The sequence below is a fragment of the Pristis pectinata genome, chromosome 5, assembly GCF_009764475.1.
Source record: "Pristis pectinata isolate sPriPec2 chromosome 5, sPriPec2.1.pri, whole genome shotgun sequence".
In the NCBI taxonomy this organism is placed as follows: Eukaryota; Metazoa; Chordata; class Chondrichthyes; order Rhinopristiformes; family Pristidae; genus Pristis; species Pristis pectinata.
The window spans coordinates 49957117-49978610 of record NC_067409.1 but is presented as its reverse complement, the minus strand read 5'-3'; the positions used below and the strand labels follow the sequence as shown (position 1 = coordinate 49978610).

The following is a 21494-nucleotide window of genomic DNA, read 5'->3' as shown; positions in this document are numbered from 1 at the left end:
CTCATCGTTATTTGAGATATGGCCTACTACAGTGGTATCATGTGCAAATGTGGAGATAGATTTAGACTGGAACCTGGCCACATAGTCTTGTATTTATAGGGAGTAGAGTAGGGGGCTGAGGAGGCAGCCTTGTGGAGCCTGCCGTAGGGAAAGTGCAACAAAGGTTCACCGGATTGATCCCTCAGATGGGGAGATGCTACATGAGGAGAGGTTACTTGGTCTGTCCTTCCCTGCGTTTGGTGGAATGAGAGGCGATCTTGTTGAAACATATAATGTTCTGACAAGCCATGATAGAGCTGATGTGGAAGTAATGTTTCCTTTGGCTGAGTTGTGTGGAACCAGGGGTCGGAGTTTCAAAATAAGGGGTCAGCCACCCAGGATGGAAATTAGAGAATCTTTGGAAATCTCGACCCAAGAAGGTCGTTGAAGCTTAGTTGCTGTGTATATTCAAGACCGAAATCAATAGATTTTTAGATGTTAAAGGAACTGAGAAATGTGTGGGTTTAAGCAGGAATGTGGCATTGAGGTAAAAGAACAGCCGTGATCTTATTGAACAGCGGAGCAGGCACAGGTGGTAGGGTGGGGGGATTGCGAATGGCTAAGGTGTCTGTGCAACTTTTAAAAGTTGGGAGAAGTGATCGATTGCAGTTAGCTGCAATTAGTTGCATGACTCAGCATGGAGCAAAGTTGCTAATTACCATGCAAAAAACCTGACCTGTACACTTGGGGCAGTAATAAGACTGATATAGTGTCATATAGTGTATCCATTATGGAGCATTAGCTGATTCATTATGTGTATTTATCTATGAAGAACAACATTATTGAAACTTCAGTAGAGATATGTTCAGTTAAACTGAGTGCATACCACAGGAATTTTTAGGTATCTCAAATAATACACAAAATTTAATTTCAGTACCTCAGCATTGTTTAGAAATAACTATCAAAGGTGTGTAATTGACTGGTTTCTGATTCTATCTTTGGTTAAATTTAGTCTTGAAATATGCAAGAGGAGGATTGTATTTTTTGTCTCTCGATAGATATCTGATTTGTATCCATAAAATGTTCCATCTCATTGCCATGTTTGATTAAAACTAAACTTGCCTTCAACAATTTTCACTGTCCTATATCGGGGATCAAATTAACTTTGAAGTCGAATGATTCCGAGAGTGGAGATTATGCGTGCTTTCAATTGGGAATGAGATTTTGTTTCCTTGGTTGAATAATTTCATAATCTCAAGATTTAAGTACTTCCTAATTTTCATTTGATGTCTTGGTGTAACAAGGATGTGGATAAGCAAACCAATATCAGCATCCTCTGCGGGGCCAACATCACCATCGTTGAGCCTCCAATGAGACTCAGCCAGCTCTGACAGGTGGGCTGTGTTGTCTGCAAGCCTGACATTGGACCGTTACAACCGGCACTTTACTCTGAGCTCTGTCACAGCAAGAGATTACCAGTAGGAAATAAGAAATGATTCAGTGATTTTGAATTTTTAAGTATTTTGAAACTCTGATGCCGGGTTCTACACAACACAGCCAAAGGAAGACTCCTGGAAAAAATTGCAACACCTGCACTGATGTGGGAACTCCTGGGCCATTACTCATTTAAAAAAAAGGAGCATTCATGATGGCACTGAGAACCAGAAGTCCCTTTATCAGCAGCACGACAAACCCACAAAATTGGTAGAAGGAAAGCACGTACCACCAGGCTCAAGGACAGCTTCTATCCTGCTGTTATAAGACTTGAACAGTTCCCTCGTACGATAAGATGGACTCTTGACCTCACAATCTACCTCATTATGACCTTGCACCTTATTGTCTGCCTGCACTGCACTTTCTCTGTAACTGTAACACTTTATCTGCATTCTGTTATTGTTTTACCTTGTACTACCTCAATGCACTATTGTAATGAATTGATCTGAATGAGTGGTATGCAAGACAAGTTTTTCACTGTACTTCGGTACATATGACAATAATAAACCAATTTACCCCGGATTCTACCCACCAACCATTCCATCAAACATCTCTTGCCCACTTGTGACAGAATCTGTGGATCCCACACCAACTATCTCAGAACACACAGAACTGGAGAAGAAGGACTCCTTGACTTTCAGGGTTACCCAAGAAGAGAAGAAGGAGCCTCTTCAACTGTCTTGGCTCTTGATTTCAGCAGTGCCTTGACTCTCTTCGTTATCAAATCCCTTTATGGTATTGCCGCTCCCTTTCCAACCCTCCAAGTTCCAAGGCCTTCTGAATATCTCCAAATGTAGTCACACCACTATTGGCAGCAGTGCCTTCAGTTGCCACGGTCTGCAATTCCTCCCAAAACCTCCCTGGCTGTTCACTTCTCTTTATTCCTTTGTGGTGCTTCTTGTGACCAGCTCTTCAAGATTTTAGATTGTGTGTCCTGGTATCAGTCATTTGTTTGTTGCTGCTCCTGTGAAATGAGCCATTTTTAAATATGTTAAATGGATGTTATTGTTGCCTAATACCCAAACAGTATATCTTTAGAGGTCCTTTTGAACTTGCCCAGAAATCTAGTTACTTGCAAAAGCTGCCAGGACATTGGTGACTTGGAGATGATCCCTACCTCAAGCTCAAGTTCAAAAAAAGTAAGAGTAATTGTGCATGTGGCAAGTGCTGGGGCATTGTGGGAGCTGATTTAGAAGTGTGTACATCAGTTCAGAGGATGGAGGATTGCAGCACTGGGCGTTCCCCACCTCACCCAACTTTTGGCCTTTAGCTGCTGTGTTGGACTTGTGGTGGCTTTTGTGGTGGGAGTAGGGTTAGGAATTCTGGAATGTAAGTGTATTGCACAATGCATTTTCTTGCATATGTGAACCGATGGGTAATCCTGCTGATTGCTTCCTCCCTCCTCCCAACCAGCTCTCTCAACCACAACCAAAGATGCCTGGATCCATGCCTGTACACTTGATGCTGCCTCGGAAGCACATATTTGGCTGGAGCCTGTGACGAGAAGGGCCTTGGGTCAGCTAAAGTTCCCACATATGAAAATCAGAGATAAGCTGGGCTGAATGTTTTGCATCATTGCTGTTAATTCTGTGTTGCTCTGGTTTGCAGGAGTGTACAAAGTAATGGAAAAGCATTTTGGGCAACTTGCTCTTTACCCTCCACTATAGTGTTAAGTGTCTGGAAGTTCAGTAAACAAGGCTTATCAATTTTATACTTGGTCCTGCCCACACATTATATTAAATACCACATTCCACAGGTGGCCTTGGCTGCGAAGCACCCAGTTGATTAAGCTGCTGCCCCTTTTAAAGACTATTTAGTCACAAAATAGGAGTACATAGTTCACCATGGATAGTTTTCTGCTTTGTTTGTGGGAAAAGATTAGGTTTTGCATGTCAGGCCTAAATGAATGACCACATCTACTGTTTTCACTGACAGAACTGTGATATATCTGTTGATTGTTTGCTCACCTTTCCTGAAGTAGTGCCTCTAGAAAAGAGTGAGGGAGGAAGTTTGGTAACTGACACAGCCAACAGAGGGGGCTGTGGGTAAATAGGCAAAAGTTCCTTGTGTGCAGGAGCAGCTTTAAGCTGAGCAAGACTTTGATAGCTTGTTCCTGGTTTAGCTGCTTGTTCCTTGCAGCTGCTTAAAGGATGCTCAGCAGTTTCAGGGTCTGAAGTAAACTGGAATTTTGGGGGATGCTTTTAACAGAACGCTGAAAGCTTAATGGTCTTGGTTGTCTTCTACCCTTTACCTGTCAGAGAAACGAACTGTTCATTGTTAGAACCCGGACCAAAGGTAAGTTGCGTCACGATTGTATCTGCCCTTCCAAAAATCAGGGAGAGCAAGAATGTTTCAGGAATACTGCTGGTCAGACTTAAATCTGCTACTTTAGTTTGAATTATTTCAGATTTGTGCTTTGACACAGCACCTTATTAAAATAGTAGAGTAAGTCATCTGATTCTGACTTGATCTCCCCTTTACTAAGTTCTTGCAAATGCCTTGATCTTGAGTTGACCTTATTTGCTTAAATTATGGCAGTCTCGTGTTCAACAAAGTAAATCATGTTGAAGTTGAGCTGTAAACGATTTACTTGTGGGTTTTTTCCCTGAACAAAGCATTATCAATCACTGTATGTTTATGTCCTTTTAGGAGCAGGTATTTTTCATAGCCCGAAGGCCAGGTTTAGTGAGCTTTTGTTAATGAGAAATAAGCTGCCCCCTGGTATAGAGGCTGACTGGCTGTGCTTCCTTGAGTCTGATTTTTATCTGTTTGCCCTCGGTTCAGTATTTAGCGATAACAGAAATGTACTTTGAATTGTTGGGTTTAAAGCTCTTCTTGGCTTAAGTGACTGATTCAATCTGATAAAGTGGTATACAGGTGTGAGCAACCTGTTTGTAATACTGCGGATGGGAGCGATCTTCTTTTAATGGAGAAACAGAATTGCAAAAAAGGAAAATAAACTATAAAGAACCAGATTTCTACAGGTTTGTTAAACATGTGTGTTCCATTAAATGTGATGGGCGAAAAACGAATGCATTTTGGAATGCATTCCTCTGAAACCTTGGGGAGGAGAAAGATAATGAGGTATTGTTTGTAGAGCAGAGGTTTGGGACTGATCTCATATTCCCATGTGTACTTATTTTTTTTCTAGGTCATATCTTACAGTTAAGTGCTGCATTGCCCTGAAATGCAATATTACTGTATACGCTCGATGAGCAAAGAACAGGTAAATTATTTTGAAAATAACTTTTCTGAAAATAACTTTTTAAATAGATCACTGACTAGTCATTCACTCCTTGAGAATTAATAGCTTGATCTTCCTTGTGTAAAACCTTGAAGCTAGCTTCCACATGCTCTTTATAGTACTGCTGTTGGAATGCTACAAGCTGAAGCTACATGTTTCATCTTGCTCTAGACTACAAAGCATTCAGCTGTGTGTATTCCTAACTTGTTTTCCCACCAACTGTCTCACAGGAAAGGCCCATATCCAGTTTAATTAGTAACAGCCAGAAAAATCACATACAAGCTTGTGTCTCCTGTGAGCAGACAAAAGGCAGTGAAAATGTGCTTTATATTTCAGCGCAAGAATATATGGTTCAAGTGAATGACAGGCTGTTTTCAGAATAAGTTACTGGATTCGATTTATTTTTAAAATTGCCCTCTTTGTTATTTTGATCTTATGAAATAACACTGTTAGTAAGCTAGCCTGTTGCACAGCTCAGCGTGTGTGTGTTCTGTATGCGAGACATATTCTCAGCTCAACAGCTTGCAGTATTTATATGAAGAGCTGCACTGCTTTTGCAATGCAAAGGAAATCTATAAATTGTATAATTTTCCTTTAATTGATAACTCAGTAAAGTGCACCAGGTAAAGTGCACCAAGTAACCACATTAACTATAACTGGTTGTGTGCGGAGCCTGCACGTACAATGCATTTACTTTTAGTCCCAGGAAAATCGTATCATTCTGCAACCCTGGATAATTATCATTGTGGTGATTCCTTTGAGCCGAAGACTCAGTCGTTTTTCATAATGCTGTGTATTTAAAAAAAATACAAATATGATTGTAACTTTCTGTTTAGGAGTTTGATTATGAATATAACTGGTGTTACTACCTACTTAAACCATTCCCTTTTTTATGCCTCCCAGCCTTTTTAAAATCTCCATGAAGCCCATCTCTCCGAGTAAACTGCTTGTTGTGGACTTCTTTTCAGTTCAGGCTCAGCTTCCAGTTCCACCTATCTATCTGTGTGGATCCTTCATTTGTTTTTTTGTGTCCAAGACATTGTTGTATGACTTGAAGTACATGATTTAAAAAAAAACTTAACCTGAAGCTTCTGAAATGGCAATTGGAAAAGTGGCCAATTATCTTTAGTTGGTTGTAAGGCATTTGTAAATCAAAGAGCGGGAATTCAAATTCCAAAGGAGAGAAGAAAGTAGTTGCAATCAAAGTTTAAAGCGTACTATATCTGCTGTAACCTTATTATGTTTTGCCTCTGCAACATAACAGGTTTCTTGCAATCTTGGTTAAAATACAAACATGTTGTGCAACCAGTTTAAAAGGAACATTTTGATCATTTGTGGATACTGTCTATTTCTTGTATGGCCTGAGGCAAGGCATTCCATTCTGGTGTCCTGTGTGGTCTAGCATTGCTGTGGGGCGCTGCTGATGAGTGACTGTCTGGGGGTGTTCCATTTATTTACTCTGCAATCTTTTTAAAATAAAACATATACATTTTGTTTCTTTTTAAGGACAATGACCAACTTTTGTAATGAGCCACGTGACTGTTTTAATTAGCTGTTTGTTGATTACTGGACCTTATAAGCTCCTGCTGAAGTAACTGTCTTTTAGGAGAAAAACAGAAGCTTGGGAACAAGGGATGGGCTTGAGTGGAATATCCTGTTCCTGTTAAGAAAGTATCTTGTGTACGAGAAAACAAAAAGTAACAGCACACAGTAATGTGTTTCGCTCTACAGATTTTGTATTTGGATTCAGTATTGATAAGAAACAATTTTTACATTTTTTTGTGCAATGTTCATTGAAATTCAGATCATGAGTAGGAAAAATTCATTCACGCTGCTTCAAAGAATAAATTATTCTGGAACTAATTTGTTCTGTTTGCCCATACAATCAGTGTTATGGATAGAGCATGCAAATAGTACAAGTGAAATATAGCTCCTGCCTATTTCACAGTCGTGGAACTGCACACTGAAATAGCATGCGAAGTAGTCAAGTGTGTAAACTGCTCTAATGTGGGATACTCCACCACAAGTTCCCTCATTACCTTCAGAGAGCAAGGTAGTTACCTTATACGAGACCAGTTTCTGGAGACAGTCCCTGGAGTAGGTACAGTATCCCTTGCCAAACTGTCTTTGGGAAAAAGAGTCCCCAGTTTGCAAAATATTCCTTGTTGTGTGGATCGCCTGTCTGTGAGTAATAATTACAAGCACAGTGAGCCCGAGCTTCCTTCCCAAACACCACTCTCCACCCCATTACAGCCATGTACATGTACTTCATATGATGGTTGCAGAGGCATCCAGCTGGAAGTTAGGGCAGTTGTGCCAGCTGTTACTGAGAGGGGATGGGACAGGTTTGGAAGGGTGACAGGAGCAATGGAAAAAGGGGAAAAAGGAGTTTGGAAACAAGCAAATAATCAAAAGGGGGAGAGGGCAGTGTTTTGAGGGTAGAGAGATTTGGAAATTGGAAGAGGCAAGTGTAGGAAATGAATGTAGGAAATTGGAATTAGGGAAGCAAGAACAAAATAACTTTGGCAGTGAAATTTAGCAGCTGGTCTCATGAAGTTGGCTCAGAGGATCCACTATGTACTTGCTCATCATCGCACTGTGTCTTCAATGGTAGGGTTGGCAAATATAAATGCTGACGTTGCAATATTTATGGACTGTCTGAATGCACCTTGATATGTGCTATCATATCCGGGTAATTATATGCACATTTGTTTTGCATATGTCCAGCTGCTAAATATATAGTGCAGCAACGCAAAGCAATTTGTGTGCACGTTGGATTTGACTTAGAAAATTTGGTTGCCCTATCCTGTACCTAACTATAACTCCTCTGTTTGAAGAACCACTTTTGCATTGCTTTTCTAGATGCAGCATAATGGCAGCCACTGCATTCATTCATTAAATCCACTTTGTGCCACAAACAACACAAAAAGCTTCGGTGAGAGAGCACAGCTACTGCTGATCCGCGACCTGTGTGATGAAGGTGACAATGTCCTGCCACATTCTCTCATTTCTTCACTGCTGTACTGTTCACTGGTCTGAAATTAAGCTCTTGTATTCCACCATCCATTATTAATAGCAGCTTTTGGTGATTCTCTTTCAGGGGTTTCCTTTTTAAAGCAAAACCATTCAATTAGTGGGCTCCAGTGTTATCACGTGACATCTAAATTTATTTCATCTCCTCTTAAACATTTCTTCCTGTTTTTAAAGCTGCTATCCCATAAAGACAGGGGTGGGTCATTCAGCGCCTCAAGCCTTTTCTATAAATTTACTTTGATTTGATTGTTTTGATTCGTATCATCTGCCTTTCTTTCCCTCGCCTTTCATGCCGTATGTCACAAAATTCCAATTAATGCATCATCCATGAGCTTACTGAGGCAATTTACGTTGCTGGTTCCCTTCTCTGAGTTCATCTCTAGATTGCATAATCATTTAAAGATTATGTCAGTTTGTTCTGGATCTTCACAGTGGAGGAACTAAATTTTTATATTTATTTCTGCCTTGTTGGAGCTCTTTAACTTCTCTAACAAATAGATCACCCTTTGATTTTCTAAATTTCACTTGTCACATCCCTTTGCATCAGAGAACAACTCATTTTTTTTGAACTAAGGGTTGATGTTTTCTTGAGTACTTTCCAACATAGGTCTGAACATCTATCTCAGAGAAAAAGTAATCAGAAAAGTTTTCCTCCTCTCCCATTCCCATTTCCTCCTAAATTTGCCCTTTTGACAAAACGTTACCCTAATATCTCTGAATGTGATTTGGTGTTAATTTGTGCTTGATACTGCTCTGGAAGAGCACCGTAGGATATTTTACTATGTTGGAAAGTTCCATATGAATGCTAGTATTTACTGTTGAAGAGCCAGCACCCCATGTTTGTTGAATAATCTCCTCTTGTGCATTTTAATATGCATTTGTGCATTAATGCACAAGAGGAGATTAAAACAGCAATGCTTTTCTTGCAGGTTATTTTCTCCATAACCTCAAAGACGATTATTAATTTTCCCTCATGAAAATGTTGATGTAAGCTGAGGATTAAAACTCCTATGGCACCAAAGAATGCAGTATGATAAATATCTGACAATGTTTACTGTTTTCAAGACCCCAGAAACAATTAAACATTTATTTTTGGTGCGTTTTATCATATCAAAAGTGTATCAATTATGGATCTCTCAATTGTGGCATCGCGTGTTCATGGAGGCATTTAGGAACTGCAATTTACGATTCCTTTGTTTTTATAGTTTAAACTTAAAAGGCATGGTTATGCGCTAAAGAAAACTAGGTGCAGAAAGTATTTGAACAAGATTAAGCATCACTTCACCCTTGCCTTTTAAAGAGTCTGTTACGCTGGGAAGATGAATCAGGCTAATCTTCCAAATATAGACCAATAAATGTTCAAACTACACATTGGAATGAAACCCAACATCCAGTGACTTTGATCATTCTGAATTAATTGGTGTTGACGTTAAGCTTGTGGAGGTTTTACCATGTATAGTAAAGCTGCTTTCAATTGTTTTGACTATGGCCAGATCTAATACTGTGGTATTTTAAGGGAGAAGGGACTTGACTTTTAACAGCTTGCAGATTGTAAATAGGTGAAAGATTTAGAAAATGTTATCCATCTCAGGAGAAATTTGATGACTTGATTATTCATTGCCTCCTAACCTTGCATTTCATTTGAATATAAATATTTTTATTTTGTAATGAAAAACAGAATTTGCCCTCTGCTGCCTGAGATAAAGGTGCAATATAGTAGTATGTGCAGATTGTACTCTGTTCCTGCGTTGATCCATTGATCACGGAACCAAGGATGATTTCCTACCTCATAATGGTACACTTCAGCACACATTAAATCATTTTGCTTCATGTGCTCCTCCACTTTTTTGCTTTATATTTCTGTTAAGCCTTGCATATAGTAGTTACTAAAGTATAGTGTACTGTGTAGTTGTAGGAGGGGACCTTGCAATTATTTTCCTTTATTCTGGGAGTGGGCAACATTGGCAAGATCATTTGTTGCTCATTCCTTGAGTTGTCCTTGGGAATGAGCCACCATCCTGGAACACAGTGCTTGGTGTGAAAAACACTCTTGTGGTGCTGTTAGGGAGGGAGTTCCAGGAGCTTGATCCAATGATGACAAAAGTATTTCAGAGCTTGGATAACATGTGACTTCGGGCAGAACTTTCTGTAGGTGTTTGACTGCACCTGGTGCCTTTGTTACAGGAGGTGGAAGATTTTGCAGCGAGATACAGTGTGGAAAAGGGCCCTTTGGCCCAGCAAGTCCATGCAAACCATCTGTTATTTGCACCAATCCTATATTAATCCCATTTCTCCCCACATGCATCATCTCCCCCAGATCCTGCTGTTCACCCACACACACCGGGGCAATTATAGCAGCCAGTTGACCTACCAACCTGTATGCCTTTGGGATTTTGGAGAAAACTGTTGCACCCAGAGAAGATCCAGCAAGTCACAGGGAGATTGTGCAAGCTCCACACACGCAGCACCCAAGGTCAGGATTGAAACTGGGTCTCTGGTGTTTTGAGGCAGCAGCTCAATTAGTTATGCCACTGTGGCACCCAGTTTGTTCATTAGCCTGTGTTGTCCTGGGTGGGGTAGAGTGGAAATGAATTCATTTTTAAATTGATTCCGGTATGGAATAAATTATCTGTTTGTTCATTCTGTCATTGATAAAAGGATTACTCTGGATGCTCCGCATCCCATCCCTGAAGTTGCAGGTTTGGGAGCTGCTGTGGAAGAAACCTTGGCAGGTCTTGCCATGGTTCTCGAAGATGCTACTGTGATGGAAGGAGTGAATTTTAAAATTGCTGGATTAGGCGCCAATCATGTCCACTGCTTTTTTTCCCCAAATAACACTGAGTGTCTTAAGTATGTGAAATGCACTGGTGGTCCAAGCAAACATATATTCCATCTTATTCTTGACGTGACTTGTAAGTGGTGAAAAAGCTTTGAATTATTCATCACAGAGTTCCCAGTTTGAGGTTTGTTCTTGGTGGTTCATTTAATTGACAACAATAATCTCTTGAGTTTGATTGTAACTTGCAAGATGTGTTGAGAATCTTTTCTCTCAAATTTTGATGATTAGTAGGGCTAACATGATGCCAAAGTCAATTTGTTGCTCAGGATGTGACAGGACTTTTTTTTTATTAAACTGTCCAGCACACAAGACTGCAGTCAACATATGGAAGAAATTTGTTCCAATTATTTTGGAATAATGAGGACATTTTGATTTTTAAAAAATAATGAAATTTAATATTAAAATTGGGTTTGGTTTGGAATTTTTCATGCAACAAATTGGGAGGAGCTGAGATTTTGGTTAACCTGCTGGAGACTGGGTTTAACGGCATTAATAATAAGGATACTTAAGCTCAGCAAACGTATTTGCGGGAATTTACCCTGGTAATGTCATAATTCAGAATATCACCCCGTCCTCAACTTCCAAAGAGAACATTCTGTTTAAGTAGATTCATGGAGAGCCTGTCTTTCTTAAATGAACTGAAATGACTTGCTTGTTTTTATTATATCTCTTGAATCCCAAATATTAACATGCAAATAAATATGTTGAGCACTTAAGTTTCAGTAAAATGTTATATTACGATTCACCCAGCAGGAATTTTACAAGTTTCGTACAAGCATACAAAGTATTTGAATTGTATATCGAGAGCATTACAAGTCTGCATCTCTTCAGTGAAGTCGTGATGGTGGTAAAATTAGTGATGAAATATGAAACATTTTAGAAAAGCTGGATTTCACATCAAAAGCATATTGTAATCTGTGATATTCTACCCCTAGAATATGTTGGTACCCAATGCTAAATAGGGCTATTGACAATAAGGTTAATATGGTAAACATGGAATATAATAAGTAAGGAAAAGGCGTGCCTCCTGTGCCAAAATGTTTAATGACCAACATAAGCATGTGAGTCATTTTCAGGACGTGGGTTGCAGAGTCCTCTTCATTTGAGCATGTGACCTGAATGAAACTGGTAGGCAGGCATGAAAACAACAGGAGCTCTCTGTTGCTCATGAATTTGCATTGATGTTAAAATATAAAGATGTTATAATTTGAATCTGTAAAACTGCATTTCCTTTGTCAGAACACCATTCCAACATAACCTTCGGTAACACTGAGAAAGTGTGAACGATAGTGGCAGCTGGGAAATAATGGTGGATGTTAATTACTCAGGGTGTGGTGCCTTCTGGGAGCATTTTTAAATAATCACATTCACTGCTTACCTCTGTTCAAGTGTTGTAAGATTGCTGAAGGGAGAATAATTTTATCCTAAGTAGATTATTACGATTCTTCTACCTGTGTCGGTTACCTGTTGCAGCTTGTAACTTAGGTCATGGCTTCTCCCATCCGTAAGAAAGCTTAAAGCCTCCATGCTGATTAATAGCATAAGATTGTTCCTTCTTGCCTACAGAAAGGAATTATTATTAGTTTGAGCATACATGCTATCCTTTGAAAAGCCATTCATTGAAAGCACCATTGGTTTTGATCCCTGTTGTCAACCAGGTGTGAAAGACTGTACGAGTTGGAAAATTGGCTTTTAATGCTTTTGGATTCACTTAGCATTCAGCTGCTCTGCCTTTTAACCGCAAGCACTTTGGATATGGCCTGTGCACGCAGGAGATACAGACTGAGAAAGGTACAGATTTGTTGTGTAATGACTGATAAAGGTACAGTTCAGTCTGGAAGTGTATGTTCCGAATTGGAAAGAAACTGCAGATGTTGGAAATCGAAAATAAAAATAAAAAGTGTTGTAAACACTCAGCAAGTCTGACAGTTTCTATGGAAAGAGAAACAGACTTTAAGTTCGAAGAACTTTCATCAAAAAGAGAGAAAACAATCTTGCTTTAAGTAGCAGAGAGGGTGGTGAAGAATGGCTAGGACAAGGGTAATGTAGGGGTGAGGCCAGGATTGCCCAGGTAATTCCAATGTTTGCAGAGTTGTTTATGGTTAATGAGGTTAATAGTTTCATGAAGCTAGATAGATAACAAACAAAGGATGTGTAGAAAAAAAGGTCAAAGTAGTTACTGAGTCCGAAACCAAAAGCAGAATGCTGGAAATGCCCAGCAGATCTATCAGTGTCTATGGAGAAAAATATCTCAATATTACAATTGGAAAACCTTGCTTGCATCAGAATTGGCCAGTCCTGATACAGACAGGAAAAGCTAGTTATGTATTAAATTCGACATTGAGACCAGAAGGATGCAGCCTGCCCAGATGGAAAATGAGGTGTTGATCCTCAAGCTTACATTGGGTCTTGTGGAACAGTGCACAAAGCCATGGACAGTTGGGCCAGAGTGCGAGTGGGATAGTGACCAGCAGAAGCTCAGTGTTGCTCCTGCAGACTGAACAAAGATGTTGTGCAAGGCAGTCAATCATATGCATTTGGTTTCTCCAGTGTAGAGGAGATCACATCGTGAGCACTAAGTGAAAAGCAGTATATCGGAAGCAGTGCAAGTGAATTGCTGCTTCACCCAGAAGGGTTGATCATGTCTGACATCTATGCAGACAAATAAAATGCAGGATTCGCCTTAAAGCTGCTTAGCTAACTGCTATGCAAAAAAAAATGAAAGCTATTTCCTCCTCAATCCTAGACTTTGACATTTTGTTAATTCAGGTTCAAGAGCAATACAAGTCCTGAAGAAAGTGGTTGAAACTGCGGATTCATAAAGTAAGGTTCTGGAGCTCCATCTGATAGTGAACTGCTGTCAAGCAGACTATATTGCCAGTTGAAAAATATTGAATGAATGGCTGTGGATCAAATTGAAAGTAGACTGTTAAAGCCAGTCATGGAACTTGCTCTAGGCTACGTGTTTTCTTTGGAAACTTGGTGTTAATTGCATGGACTGCAATAGAAGATAAACAATTTTCAGATACTGGCTATCTGAAAACTGAAAATGCTGGAAACACTCAGCAGGCCAGGCTGCATCTGTAGAAAGAAAAACAGTTAACGTTTTGGGTTGAAGAAGCTTGATCAGAACTGGCAAAGAGGGAAAACAAGTTGGTATCATGTTGCATGGATAGTTGGGAGTGGGGGAAGGGGAATAGATCTGGTAGGGTGAGGCCAGGGTTGCTCTGGGGATAAGCTGTAAATGAGCTCATCTGGTGGATGGGTTAATGGAGGTAGTTGGGGAGGGAGAAAATACACAGGGAATGCAGCGGTTGCAAAATGCAGGTTTGCTGGTCACGCCCAGAAGGTCAAGCTGTGCTAACAGAGAAAAAATTGGGCCAATATCACAGCATGACATCCTGGCCTATTCTGGCATAAACAGAGAACATGAGTTACCTGAAGGTATAGAACTTGGTACTGTGTTTGGACATGTCAGCCACATCACTGTGGATCTATTGTCATTTCCCTTAAGGGCATCACTGAACCAGATGGGCTTCTATGCTAACATTACGTCCCATCTTTATTTAATTGATGTAACTTAGATTCCCCAGTTTCCTCCTTGGGGGTTTGTGCTTGTACTTCTGAATTAGTCCAGCTCATTGGACTACTTGGTCAGTGCTGATTATTAGTTGATCAATGTACAAGGTGCTGTCTGACCACAATACTACAAGGTATGACTTCTATTGGACTGGTGACGAAGGGGCTTAGAGTAATCTGGTGAATACAAATTTAGATTTCTGAGAACATAAGAAAACAGGAGCGGGAGTAGGCCTCCTGCCTCAAGCCCTTAAGCCTGCCTCACCACACAATATGATCATAGCTGATCTGCCTTGGGCCGCATCTCCTCTTCTGTACCAATTCCAAGAGCCCTGTGTTTCCTGATCTTTCAAAAGTTTGTCTATTTCATTAAATATCCCAATGATCTAGCCTCTGCAACCCTCTAGGGTAGACAATTCCAGAGATTCACCACTCTCTGTGAGAAGGTTCCTATGCACCTCGGTTTTAAATGAAGTGTCTTCATCCCTGTTAAGGATATCCTCAACGCCTCTGTCAAAAAAGAATGGAGTATCCTCACAGACACATGAACCTTGGTCGAAGACATTTAAATTAATGGAGAAGCATCCATGATGGCACCAAATGCTTTAAATCTCTCTAGAAATGCATGAAGATCAAGTGCATTATGGAGGGAGTGAGCAAGAGCCAATCAATCTACTCACCACCAACTTCCTCCCGCCACCACCCCAACAAATTTGAGCTGTGGCAGATTACACTGTCCCTACGTGGGACTTGTTAGTTACCTCTGAACCTACAGATCTGGAGTGAAAGCAAGTCATTCTCAACCCTGAGATAATGCTGTTGAGGGAAGAATGCAGTGAAAAATGGCCAACGTAACAGCGACTGCTGCTGGGTTTGTATTGCTTGCCTACTCTTCCCAGCCTCAATGTTCCACAGATGTCAAGGTTCCACACCATTTTTAGATGGAAGAAAGAAATCCGAAAGTTGATGAATTTGGAGCCAAGGGGTGAGTGATAAGATTCTTAAGAGATTAGATTGAAGATCTTGAATAGGTAATGTTGAGGGGGTGGGTGAGCTTTAAGGTCAAGAGTTAACTTCAGAAACAGTGGCAAAATAATCAAATTGAGGTGGACTTTTAATCTGCCCAATATTTGGGGATGGTGGCGGTGGTGGTGGTGGTTGTTAAATTACCTGACTAGTATTCCATAGGTGTGGATTAACAATCCAGAGGTTTGAGTTAAAATTCCAACAACATATTGCTAATGATTACTATGGCTAATAATGGCCACAAAACCACCTAATCGTTGTGAAAGCCAACCTAGTTCATTAATGTCCTTTCATGGAGGAAATCTACTAGTCTTTCTTTGCCTGCTATCTCTGTGACTCCAGATCCACACCTATGTGCTTGACTCTTAAGTGTTCTCTGAAATGGCTGAGCAAGCCAGGGGCAATTAAGGAAGGGCAATAAATGCTAATATCCTGAAAAATAAATAAATAGTATAAGAATGAGGAAACGACAGTATCCCCAGTGTTATTGGTCTCCATTTGTTTGATTTGCTGGGGTGTATGGAAACTATTACAGGGTACAGAACATTATGTACTGGGTTCGAGGATATCAAGGATGAGGGATTAGGTTATCAGGAGAAATTGGGCAGGCTAGGACTTTATTCCTTGGAATGCAGGAGATTAAGGGGTGACCTTGTAGAGGTATATAAAATCATGAGGGGCATAAATGGGTGAATTTACCTAGTCTTTTTCCCAGGGTTGGGGAATCAAGAACTTGAGGGCATAGGTTTAAGGTGAGAAGGGAAAGATTTAATTGGAAACTAAAAGGCAACTTTTTCACATAGAGCGTGGTACGTATGTGGAATGAGCTGCCAGCGGAAGTGGTTGAGGAAGTTACATTTAAAAGGCACTTGGACAGGTACATGGATAGGAAAGGTTTAGAGGGATATTGGCCAAATTCAGGCAAATGGGACGAGCTTAGCTAGGCATCTTGGTCAGTATGTAAGAATTGTGCTGAAGGGCCTGTTTCCATGCTGTATGATTCTATAACTCTGTTATAGATATTAAATAATCAGTTGCAGGATCTTTGACACAAGACATCTGTTTTTGCTCACTTTATTTGTGCTGAAAATTAAATTATTGTGATGGTTGAAGCCATTGAAATAGATGTGCAGGAACTTTCTAAGGCATTGCTGAGCTGGCAAGGCTTCCAAATGAACATCACCATGTAAATATTCAGAAGTAAATACAGTTTTGAACTCACTGCATAATTGGATTTATTATGTTACCCAGTAACATGGAATTGTTGGTCCTGAATTTTACAGCAGTTGCTCTCTTGTCCCAGTGGAGCTTTGGAAGGTGATCACTGAAACCGCTGGAACAGTGCTGGGTGAAAACTCAAGTTCAACTCTGGCAAAAAAATTCAGGCCAACAATCCAACGACAAATTGCACATGATTTCCCAGTTGTGGTTGATGAATGTTCCAGCCTTTTGTTCTCCAGAAAATGAAGTTGGGTAATATTGGTGAGGTTTTTGGAAATTCAAAGAGGCCATTGCTGGAAGTCAATAGCTAATATTTGGTCCTGGATCAGCTGGTCTGCAGTTCCTGCTCCAAGCACTGCTTGGAGAAAACTTAATATAATGAGCAGCCCTTCATTAAATTTCTCCAGTTTTGGATTGATGGCATAAGAGAAATCACATAAGTGAAAGCACTTCACATAACTGGTTTGCAGAGTAAAGACTCACAACCAAGCATAGAATAGAAGTTCAATGGTCTTAATATACCATGTCCAATACTAAATAAAACAGTAATGATAATTTGATGTTTTGTGACCTCTGTTGCTATTTTGCTATATTTATAGAGCAGTATAACATTTAAAAATGCAAAGTCAAATCTTTAAGAACATTGCATGACATAGCTTTGTTGGGTTGTGGACTTTTTCAGCATTAAAGATTACCAAAAAACAAACCTCTTGCATTTATGTTGCAATTTTTACAAGGTAAAACCTGCAAAGGGCTTCAGAAATGTATATGTACAAAATATGACACTGAGTCTACTTTGGAGAGATTAGGGTGAATGATGGAAAATTTTGTTAAAAAGTATCTTGGCTATTGTGTATCTCAGAGGCAAGAAGAGTCAGGAGAGAATATGAGGGAGGGAATTCCAGAGTTTAGAGTCAAGTTGCCAGTGGTGGGACTATTAGGCTGGATCTTTCCGAGCTTGGCCGGTGGTTCCATTTGGAACCATTGGTGCTCAGCTGTCTGAGTGAACAAATTCCAGGCATATTTCCGCACTTTGAAGCATATGCAGTTCGGAACTTACTAAGTGATAGATGGCACCACATCTGTCACTGCTCTGCCACTGGATTACGCATGGAGTCCAGTGGTAAGTCTCAGTACATCTGCGACTCTCTTGCATTATGCATTACGCCTTTTGGATCCTATGGCTAGTCACAATAGGAGGGAAAGATAAGTCTTTACTGTTTTGCTTTAGCTTAATGTTTATAGTTATTTATGTTTTAATCATCTGTGCTTTTAAGATTTTGTTTATTATTTGGATGGCCTCAATGTTAAGGTCATTTAAGAATCAACGAAATCATGTGCAGCATTTCAGAGTCACTGAAGTTTCACCTTTGCCTCTTGTTTAGGACTGTTGGGGGCATTTCTAGGGTATAGCCTCTGCACTTTGTTGCTCAGTTGCTGCCTGGTTCTTGCCTCTGGACTTGTGCGGAGAATGTGTGTGTACGGAGAGTGGGCACCAGTTCTGGTTAGCGGGCCAGTCCACCGTGATCCAACCCACTATACTTGTCATCGTGAGGCCAGATTTGGAAGAGCATGACCGTCTTGGCGGGTCTTGGGGCTTGTGGACTTTACTGAATGAGAGAGAAGTGAGGAGATTGAATTGCTTTGTAAAACAAGGATGAGAATCTTAAGGTCAGGTGTTCAGCCGTGAGGCAGTGCGGGTTGGTACACATGGGTTGATGGGTGAGTTAGTGTCAACAAGGACATGGGCAGCAGAGCTTTGGATTAGTTCTGGTTCCTGGAAGAATTACAACATGGTGGCCATCCAGATCTGCCTTTTATATAGCAGGTCCAGAGAAAGGAAAAAAAAAGCATAGATGAGGTTTTGGCAGCTGATGAGCTGAGGCAAAGTTGAAGTTTGGAGATGATCTGGAAGCAGAAATAGTTGATCTTGGTGGTGGGTGAAAATATGTGGCCAGGATCTCACCTTGTTAACTGTATCACAAAAGTGTCAGATTCTCTGGTTCAGCTTAAGACGAGCTAGGGCGAGAAAATGCTGGAAGCACTTATCAAGTCAGGCAGCATCTCTGGATAGGGAAACGAAGTCAATGTTCCACGTTGGAGACCCCTGCATCAGAACTGGGTAAGAGAGAATAAAAATGGTGGTTTTAAAGTGCACAGAAGGTGATAGGTGGGATGAGTAGGACAGAGGGAATAACTGTGATCAGGCAAGGCCATGTCAAATGGATTAATGGGGATTCAGCTTCTTGGTCTGTGTTATCTGTTGCTAATAGCAGGGGTGTGGTACGTGCTCAGTGGGTCATGGTGCCATGGAGAGAGAAAATTGAATCAAAATCACAGACGGATGACTTGCAGCAGAAATGTTCTGTTATTTTAGGACAAGTCAGAGAACTACAAGCTAGTGAGCTGAACATTAGTGGTGGGAAAGTTACTGAAAGGTATTCTTAGAGACAGGATCCATCTGCGTTTGGAAAGAGAGTAGGGGTGGAAGGCTGTTATAATGGCTGGAGGTCCGTGACCAGTGGTGTTCCACAAGGATCGATACTGGGACCTCTGTTCTTTGTGATATATATCAATGATTTGGATGGAAATGTAGACGGGTGGATGAGCAAGTTTGTGGATGACACCAAGATTGGTGGAGTTGTGGACAGTGTGAAGGACTATCAAAGAACACAGCGGGATATAGATCAGTTACAGATATGGACAGAGAAGTGGCAGATGGAGTTTAATCCAGGTAAGTGTGAGGTATTGCACTTTGGACGGTCAAATGAAAGGACAAAGTATACAGTTAAGGGTAGACCCCTTAATAGCATTGAGGTACATAGGGATCTTGGGGTCCAGGTCCATAGTTCACTGAAAGTGGCTACATAAGTGGATAAGGTGGTAAAGGCGGCGTATGGCATGCTTGCCTTCATTGGTAGGGGTGTTGAGTATGAGAGTAAGGAAGTCATGCTGCAGCTATATAAAATTTTAGTCAGACTGCACGGAGTATTGTCTGCAGTTCTGGTCGCCCCATTATAGGAAGGATGTGGAGACTGTGGAAAAGGTGCAGAAGAGGTTTTACCAGGATGCTGCCTAGATTAGAGGGTATGAGCTATAAGGAAAGGTTGGACAAACTTGGATTGTTCTCCTTGGAGCGTCAGAGGCTGAAGGGAGACCTGATAGAGGTTTTTAAAATTGAGAGGCACAGATAGGGTAGACAATAAGAATCTGTTCCCCAGGGTAGAAATGTTAAACACCAGAGGACATGCTTTTAAGGTGGGAAATTTAAAGGTGCCGTGAGGGGCAAGTTTTTTATGCAGAGAGTGGTAGGTACCTGGAATGGGTTACCAGGGATAGTAGTGGAATCGGGCAGTTTGTTGGAATTTAAGATGCTTTTCGATAGACACATGAATATGAAAGGAATGGAGGGATATGGATGATAAACATCGTGGGCCAAATGGTCTGTTCAGTGCTGTACTGTTCTATGAGAGGCCAGGGATTAGGGGTAATCAGCATGGATTTGTGTGTGGGAAATTGCCTCTCACAAATTTAAGAGTTTTCTGAAGAAGTGACCAAGAGGATTGATGGGGGCTGGTTAGCACATCTTACCTTCATGGACTTTGATAAGGTCCCGCACGGTAGGCTGGTCCGTAAGGGATCCAGGGTGAGCTAGCCAATTGGATACAAAATTGGCTTGGTGGAAGGAGTCAGAGGGTGGTAGTGGAGGTTTGTTTTACAGATTGGAGGCCTGTGACCTGTGGTGTTTCGCTGGGATCAGTGCTGAGCCTTCTGTTTGTTATATAACTGATTTGGATGAGAATGTAGTTAGCATGATTAGTAAGTTTCTGGATGACACCAAAATTGTGTGGTGGACAGAGAAGAAAGCTGTCTAAGGTTCCAACAGGATTTAGATCAAATGGGAAAGTGGGCAAAGGAATGTCGGATGGAATTTAACTCTGACAAGTGCAAAGTGATGCATTTTAGGAAGTTAAACCAGGACAGGGCATGCAGAGTGAATGACAGTATTGTAGAACAGAAAGACCTCGGGGTAAGAGTACATAGTATCCTGAAAGTGGCATCATGTGTAGACAAGGTGGTGAAGATGATGTATAGCATGCTTGCCGTCCTCAGATGGGGTACTGAGTCCAAGGGTTGGGACATGGCGTTACAGCCGTATGAGACCACACCTGGAATATTGTGTGGTCGCCGTACTATGGGAAGGATGTGATTAAACTAGAGAGGGTTTAAAAAGATTCACAAGGGTGTTGCTGGAACTAGAGGGCTTGAGTTATAAGGAGAGACTGGATGGGCTGGGACGTTTTTCCCTGGAGTGAAGGAGGCTGAGGGGTGATCTTATGGAGGTTTATAAAATCATGAGGGGCATCGATGGTCACAGTCTTTTACCCAGGGTATGGGAGTCTAAAACCAGAGGGCATAGATTTAAGGTGAGAGGGGATAGATTTAAAGGGGACCTGAGGGGCAAGTTTTTCAGTGGGGGCTGCCAGAGGGATTGGTACAAGTGGGTACAATTACAACATTTAAAAGACATTTGGACAGGAAAGGTTTAGAGGGATATGGGCCAAATGCAGGCAAATGGGACTAGCTGAAGAAGTTTGTTGGTGTAGATGAGTTGGGCTGAAGGGCCTATTTCCATGCTGTATAACTCTATGGCTATTTGCAGCATCTGCAGTTTTTATTGGATTTTCATTTACTGAGGGAAGGTATGGTTCATTCAGGAAGGGAATTTGTGGCAAGGATAGCAACGACATTGGTCGTATGAGTATTTAGATGAAGGAAAATCAAACTTTTTTTTTAATCACCTTGTCTTAAAAAGCAAATGCTGGAAAAACTGAAGATTAGGTAGTCTACTCTGAGGAAAGATTATCAACCTGAATTGTTAACTTTATTTCCTTCTTACCGGGTGATATCTTGCCTAATGTATTTCTGGCATTTTGTGCTTCCTATTTCAGAGTTCCAGCATGTGCATTATTTTGTTTCTGTGCCTGTTTGTTCATTAATCCTCCAATTTTAATACATGGGCTAGGGTGAGAAAACAACATGCCAAATGAAACTCGTGCCTCTGATTTATTGACGTCT

General features: G+C 40.8%; 1 protein-coding gene across 6 annotated transcripts in view; it reads left to right on the top strand.

Annotated features, from left to right (window-relative positions):
* LOC127570373 (tensin-3-like) overlaps positions 1–21494 on the top strand; it is a 326270-nt gene that overhangs the window by 84123 nt on the left and 220653 nt on the right. The window contains exons 1-2 of one of the 6 annotated variants that reach the window (XM_052015883.1): positions 3630–3768; positions 4625–4699. The exons of 4 other annotated variants lie outside the window; for them this stretch is intronic. In XM_052015883.1, coding sequence (XP_051871843.1) covers positions 4661–4699 — 39 coding nt within the window. In that variant the 5' untranslated portion in view covers positions 3630–3768; positions 4625–4660. Of the gene's footprint in view, positions 1–3555; positions 3769–4624; positions 4700–21494 lie in introns of those variants that run through there. One more of the 6 variants, XM_052015882.1, reaches the window with a different exon arrangement.